Raw genomic sequence first — 8162 nt, forward strand, 5'->3', positions numbered from 1 at the left:
TAAGAAAGGACTTGTGTCGCTAAAGTTTAGTCGGAACGAATTTACGGAAAATTAACTAACGACCAGAGATGTAACAGTTAATTATGTGGTATTGTATAGTGTACTTTGTGTTTAGCAGCTTGTTAAAAGCAAAAGTAATAATTTAATATCTTTATAGAAAAAAAAGATAATTGTTGGTAACTCCTTATGTCTCACCACTTTTGGTATTACATAAAGTAAAACTTTAGGATATTTGTATATATATATGTGTGTTTTTTGGGGGAGGTTTCAATTAAGATATCTTGTAACAATAGGTGAACAATTTTCAAAACCTCTTGTTGTCTAAGTAATCTGACTTGAAATTGTTCGAGTTCTTTATTGTAATCAAATTTTTATTTTAATATCAGAAACACGGCTAAAAATTGATCGGAATCTTTATACACAAAAAATCTGTTTAACACTAAAACAGAAATTAATTAGTTCAAGGAGCTGTTGAAAACTTTCCTGTAATTCTTATAAGAAATTAATCATTTTGTTTTAGGCTAAAAATAATTATTGTATGAAATTTCATCGCTTGCTTTTGGGGTTTTATTTTTAATTTAATTTATTTATTGATTTTTATTTTTTATAGTACATACATACGTCGATAGTGTTACTTGTGATAGGAACAGCACCCGAAACTAGTGTTATTAAATGACTATGAATAACTACAGTCTTTCCTACGTGTTCGAGCTTTTCACTTTGGGAACGGGATTAAGAATTTCAAGCTTTATTCAGACTTGAATAGCTGCCTCCCAACTATTGTCTGGTGTCGCGGTTCTTTTCTTTAGCGGCTCAAAAGCTTTTATACCATTATCTAAACAAGCATACAGATTTGTGTTAGCATAAATATTTCCTGTTAATTATTAATGGTTTTCCTACTTAGAGTTGTAACGTTGTTCTTTGTTTTTATACCAAATATAAATCGACCGATCTAATTAAATTAGAATGTAATAGTTCTTTATCTATTGGATCATTTGCAGGTATGCTGATATTTGTAAATTCAATCATTTGTAATCTCATTCGTTAGCTTAAGGGCTCTGAAATTCTTAACAATAAATAAACTAAACTAGTAAACTTAATAAAATCAAATAATCTTATTGCAAGTAATTTCAATATATCCGAAGTTTTGGTACAAATGTCTGGAAAATAACAAGTAGCTATTGTTTCAAAATACCTTTTATCCACTTACCCTAATCCCTACAAACTGTTGGTGAAGGACCACCCAGGAGAGAAGATAGATGAAAGAAACATTGGAAGAGTACAGAGCCATGACGTCAGTGGTATCCAGGATACCGAGAGAGTATATTAACATGTAATTGGTCACGACCCAAAGGAGACAAAACAGTGAACAACGTCCAAAGAATTGTGCTGCCGTGAAGCCCTTTTCATGGAGCTCATTGATACACTCGCTGCCACAAAATAGATAAAAAAAAACGCGTACATTCAGAGACTTAATCACTAGAATAAAAGTACTTTTGAGAGTGAAAACCTAAAGGCAGTCGTAACTTTATGAAAAATAAAGCGATTCGTCAATTAGATGTTTTAATCACTTGAAAAAGTCACAAGTTCTATCAACAGTATCAGTACCATTGAAAGACGATTTTGTATATATATATATATATATATATCGAGCATGTAAAAACATCAAATCAACAAGTATTGAACTCAGGTGTTTAGTATCCTAGGTAACCTGTTTTAGATAGACAGGGAGAACGTTAAGATATCCTAAATAAAATTCATATTAAAATCAAAATAGTAATAGGATTAAAAAACAAACGTTAACAAAATGACCAAAGTTTCGTTCCTTTCGATGATGGCATCAACGTCAACGAAACGTTGAAATTTATTTTTATTTTAACCATATCCTTTTGAAACAGTTTGGATTTTACTAGCTAGATAGCTACAGATTTTACCATTATTAGATATTTACTTAAAACATTATTCACTGGTGTCCACATTTTTCAAAGTCCCATGGTAATTAACTATCACATATTTTAGTTTATTTTTTAAATTTAAAATAATTAGGCACGCCCACATTTGGTAGTTGTACAAGTACAACAACATTTATTAATGTAAGCTAAATCGTTATCAAAATGGGATTTCGCAACAACAAAAAAAAGAGGACACAACGTGACAGGAATTTTGTTTGAAGGAAGAGACAAGTAAATGATAGTTGTAGAGTATTTACATGTAAATCGTAATGGTTTTTCTTGCACTTCAATTTGAGAGTTACGTCACAGTTTATAGAGGCAGCGAGCCGTTCGTTTCCTGGTATCAAAAAGGTTGAGAAACGCTGCTGTAGGATGATAACGTAATGATTAGTTTTCGAGATTGCGTTGTCCGTCCTCAAATATTTGACATCTGTCATGATCAACTCTGATATAATTACCTTTATTTAGTATGCGCCTAATTTAGCGCCAGTGCACGTGGAAGGTGCTTGTGTAGGTGTTTAACGCTAGGTATACAAATCAAACTTTAAGCGCACTGGGTAGATTGACCTGGCAACGACCCGTTTCATTCGTGTTTTATGGAGTATTTTGAACGAGTGAACACTGGATTTAACCAATCCGCTAACGAAAGAGTGCTATAAAGATGCAAAAATAAAAGTCTCAACAAAGACTCCAAGTTAAAGTATTACCGTGATGATGAAATAATGGAGGCACACTCAACCGAGACCCTAATTAAAATATTGACACGATATGAAAATAATGGGAACTCTCTACACGCCTTATACAAATCAAACAAGTTAAAGCTACAACTCTTGGATATCTCTTTCCTCTGCATTAAGTCAATCTTTCCAGTCGGACACTCATCAAGAAGTAAAAAGTTTCATTCATACTGGATCGATTGTCATCAAGATTTCTAAACTTGCAGGGGAGTCTTTCCTTTTGGACTCTCATTATTATTTCTCAATCTGAGGTGGAAAGTTTCCTGCTGGATCGGCTCTCATCAAAATTTCTCAACTTTAATGGAAAGTCTTTCCATTTGGTTTCTCATAAGGATTTAACACCCTGTAGTGGAAAGTTGCTTCTGGATCAACTCTAATTAAAATTTCTGTACCTGCGATTGGGAAGTCTTTCCTACTGGACTCTCATCAAGACTTCTCAACTTGCAGTGGAAATGTTTATCCCAGCTGCTAAAAACCAGTCAGTCATCTACTTGCTGTGAAATGGTCACTCAGCTGTAGATGGGTGGTCACTTTTTAAGACCAACGGCTAGTATACGAACAACTTCGCGTATTCTGCTGTTGGTTCAGTTTCACGCACAAACAGCGATTGACCCTTAAAAAACTTCCAAAAACAAACATACTCGAAATAAATATAAATCAAAAGTACGATAAAATATACAAGTGCTCCATGACGACACCTGGCGATAAGAATATAATTCCAAACATTCATACTGAAATTATACACGTTCTAGTTCCGCTTCTAGCAACTGTTTTTAGTTAAAACTGCACCTACGTAAACAACTATACTGATATAACAAGATTGGGTGTTGATAGATCTGTCATTCTACGTGACATTTACCCCATCTATATCGAACCAATATTACCATCGAACAAAATCCGTAGACGATCATTATCCTAACGTTTCGTTTATTCTTTGAAACTGACAATCAACACAAAGTCGACGAGTCTCTGATTTTCACGTATACTTTAGCTACCCAAAATAACGAGTCTGTAGTAGTTCACGTTATTGTAAATTGTGATTGTATCTTCAGACCTCGTTATTTAGAGTTTGTGTTCTTTAATTTCTTTTAAACGTTAGAGATGATCGCTGGAAGTCATATCATTCTTCAGTCTTTCAAGATTAGAAATTTATTTAATCTCCTAAGGACATAGTTCTAAGATAAATATCAAGGGGCCAATTTACAACGAATGTCAAAACGCTGTTTACCAATCCAAAGCTCGGATTTCTCACAAAACCAAAAATATAAAAGTTGTCTATTAATATAATGTCAAATGTAAAATATGAGCTTGAGCATATTATGTCAGGTATAAAATTATTTTTAATTATACTATCGTCATAATGCTGGATTTCACCGAGAGTTTGAGAAATGATATATTTTTTTAATTTAACAAATAAAGGAATATTGTGAAAAGTGTTTAGTTTTGTAATAACTTTTTTATCTTCTACACCGTCTACTAAGGAAAGGCTACTTATTGCTCTCAACATAAATTTTAAATAGGAATTATTATTGGTTTAGTCGAGCGAAAGGCGCATTAGAGTAGTTCCTGCCCTCATTTGCTTTGTATTATTTTCTGGTACTAATTGTTTAGGGACTTATAACACTAAAATCCGAAGTTTCGATTCCCCCTGGTAGACAGAGCACAAATAGCCCATTGAGTAACTTTGCAATAAAACAAACAGACAGATTAATTGTATATAAAAAAAGAAAAGTTGGTGTATTCTACAATATTCTACTATACCATAAATTGTATATTATTCTTTGTTGTGTAAGAATATTGGTGCAGGTTGATCAAATAATAAATTAAACTCCTAGGCCTTTTTTTTCTATAATAATAAACTTTTATTTGTTGTGGGGTGGGTTTTTTTCAAGGATAACTAAATGTTTACGGACATCTAGGTCTCTGGTATAATGATCCGAGTTAAACTCCTAGGCCTTTTTTTTCTATAATAATAAACTTTTATTTGTTGTAGGGGTGGTTTTTTTTAAGGATAACTAAATGTTTACGGACATCTAGGTCTCTGGTATAATGATCCGAGTTAAACTCCTAGGCCTTTTTTTCTATAATAATAAACTTTTATTTGTTGTGGGTTGGGTTTTTTTGAAGGATAACTAAATGTTTACGGACACCCAGGTCTCTGATATAATGTAAAAATACAAAATCTAATGTGGTGAAAAGTCCTAATAAATTCATTGAAATACAATGCTATGACATCAGGAGTATTTTGCCTTCGCCTTTGATGAACACCTGCCTACCTTTCAAAAGCGATAGGGTTTTCTCGTTGTTCTCCCCAAATATGATTTACCAATTAACCTTTTTGATCCTATTTGGTTCTTACTAGTATTACGGCCTGACATACCCTGGTGGCTGGGACTCTCGACTCGCAATCTACGTGTCGCAGGTTCGAATCCGGGGGGACGTTATAATTAACAGTCAATCCTGCTATTCGTTATTGAAGAGTAGCCCAAGAGATAGCAGTGGGTGGTGTTGACTAGCTGACTTCCCTCTAGTCTAGCACTTCTAAATTAAGGACGGTTATTGCAAATAGTCCTTGAGTAGATTTGCAAGAAATTCAACAAATATACGGGCCTTTTATTTATTATCACAATAGCACAGCGGTACGTCTGAGGACCTACAACGCTAGAATCCGGGGTTTCGATACCCGTGGTGGGCAGAGCACAGATAGCCCATTGCGTTGCTTTGTGCATAACTTCAAAGAAGCAAACACAAACGAACTGTACTTTCAGTCAGTTGCGTTACTTCACTTATGTTCACGTAGCTAAAAAAAAAAAGAGGGCGCTACTGATTTTTAACTACTTTCATCCATGTAAGCCACTTAAGCTTTTTGCCGAGAATAAAGGTCGGAACCTAAAGTGCTTTTTTTAACTTCCAAAATATCAAAAGTTTACTCTTTTTTTTTTCACTGAGCATAACTTCCTTTTTTTTTTTCACTCATGTTCTCCATAATCGACATATATCACGCAATAAGTTATTTATCTTAAAAACATTCAGAATGTCGTTGTTCGTAAGTCATCAAAAGAAGTTTAAAATAGATAGAGCTGTAGAAATACAAAGAAATCCGCATTCGTATATATTAGTTAGAACTGATTTTCTTAAAGGGGCATATCAAATAATCCGATTCTCGGTCACGCTTCAATGGTTATCACTCGTCATACGTCTTTTTATAAAGTAGCAGGTTATGGTTTTACCAGCACTTAATAACTTATGTACACAAATCTATAAAAAAGTACTTTGTAGTTTCTAAATACATGCATATGCTACTTTCTAAAGCTATAACCATAAATGTTTGCTTCTTTCTGCAGATATGGGTTGTTCTTTTATAACATGTTGACTGCAGATTATTTAACAGCATATGAGTGACAAAAGCTGCACATAAGGTGTTCAATAATAATAATACAGGATGGCCCAAAATTATTTTTGCTATTTTAAAATTTAATAATTAAATAACTAAGGAAATACAGTCATGCACTCTTCAGCGTCTTGTAGCCCAACTCAAACAGTTTTTATTGTCATGTTTCTTTTCACTCCAATGATTAGTGTTACCTCGTAAAATGGCAACCGTGAAAAATAGGCTCAATGCATCGTTTGGCTTGTAGAGACCATGTCAGTAACTCTGGTAAAACGTAATTACAGACACTAGTACGGGAAAGAAGTATGGGGGTATGCTAAGGATATCGTGTATCGCACACCTGTAGCAAAGGAGCTAAAAAAGGATAATGGACGCCATCGCCACTGTATTTATAGACATGTTGCGGCGAAAATGAACTGAAATTGATTATCAGTTAGACGTGCTGAGAGCCACTAATGTTGTACACGTAGAAGTCTACTGACATTTCAATAAAAATGTTTGATTTAAGCTACAGGTTGTTGAAAACTGCTTGGTTGTATTTCCTATTGATTATTAAATTTTAAAATAGGAATGATAAATTTGGAACGCCCTGTATATATGAATAATAACACGTGCTCCATGGATTACTAAGAATTGCAACAAATATTCTAGGAAATTACACTCTGCAAGATGATTAACAAAATATGTTATGCAGATTGTTAAAGAATATGATTGACAAAATATGCCCTTCAAGTTGTTAAACAGTGTTAACAGCATACGTTATGCAGATTGTTTAATTAAAGAGTGTTGACAAATATGTGACATAGATTGTTTAGTGTCGACAACATACGTCATGCAGATTGTTTAAAAAGTGTTAACATATGTCACGCATATTGTTTAAAGTGCGTTGACAACGTATGTTACACAAATTGTTTAAAGATTGTTGACAACATATGTTACACAAATTGTTTAAAAATTGTTGACAACTTATGTTACGCAAATTGTTTAAAGATTGTTTACAACGTATGTTACGCAGATTGTTTAAAGATTGTTGACAACGTATATTACGCAAATTGTTTAAAGATTGTTTACAACGTATGTTACGCAGATTGTTTAAAGATTTGAAGTAACTGTGTTTGTAATTCATTTGGGTCTAAACTAAATCTATGACAATACTACAAGTGCTTTCTTTCAGCACTTGCCGGTTCAATATCCATAATGTAGGCTTAACTCCACTTAATGTTCTAACAGAGATTATAACCCTTGAGAACAAATATACATTTAGTACCAAAGGGCAATCAATGCTGACAGGGTTTAAAACTAGTTCATGGACTGTTTGTTTGTAGTTAAGCACTAAGTACACAATGGGCTATCTGTGCTCTGCCCATCACGGGTATCGAAACCCGGTTTCTAGCGTTGTAAGTCCGCAGACATACCGCTGTGCCGCTGGGGGAGGGGCAGTTCATGGACTAAATTAGCATTTACACTTTCTTGGTGAGAATATAGGGATTTGTATGGGAAATAAGCCATTTTAGGCAAAAATATAGGGATGTAGGGAGAGTTTCATAAGTATAGGGATTATGGGTAACGTGACTGGTGAGAGGGTTGTCTCATTGTAATATATAGATGTTGTTAAGGGGTTCAACTAGTATAAAACTGTTACAGTATAGAACATATTATTCTATAATGGATAACAAATCCCATACCACAACCAGCTAAGAGCTGAAATGTAGAGCTGTAGCAGTTAGCATCAGTCCAGCTAAGCTGATGATGGGGGATGCTATTTAATGAAGTTTTAAATTATTTATTTATTATCCTGTCCAACGAATATGCTTTAAATTACAATTAACTCCACAGCAAGACCGAAAATTATTGTAAACAATATTTCGCTATGAACGAGTAGAAATGTCTACGAACAAATGGTTTTGTTTTGTTTTTGAATTTCGCGCAAAGCTACACGAGGGTTATCTGCACTAGCCGTCCCTAATTTAGCAGTGTAAGACTAGAGGGAAGGCAGCTAGTCATCACCACCCACCGCCAACTCTTGGGCTACTCTTTTACCAACGATAGTGGGATTGACCGTCACATTATACGCCCCCAGGC

General features: G+C 34.2%; 1 protein-coding gene across 3 annotated transcripts in view; it reads right to left on the reverse strand.

The window, feature by feature from the left end:
* Positions 1-8162, reverse strand: part of LOC106457296 (putative thiamine transporter SLC35F3) — a 62029-nt gene that overhangs the window by 23009 nt on the left and 30858 nt on the right. For all 3 annotated transcript variants that reach the window (XM_022383162.1, XM_022383160.1, XM_022383161.1), the window contains exon 4: positions 1211-1430. In XM_022383162.1, the coding sequence (XP_022238870.1) occupies positions 1211-1430 (220 nt within the window). The remainder of the gene's footprint in view (positions 1-1210; positions 1431-8162) is intronic.

Source organism: Limulus polyphemus, unplaced genomic scaffold (assembly GCF_000517525.1).
Source record: "Limulus polyphemus unplaced genomic scaffold, Limulus_polyphemus-2.1.2 Scaffold314, whole genome shotgun sequence".
Taxonomy (NCBI): Eukaryota; Metazoa; Arthropoda; class Merostomata; order Xiphosura; family Limulidae; genus Limulus; species Limulus polyphemus.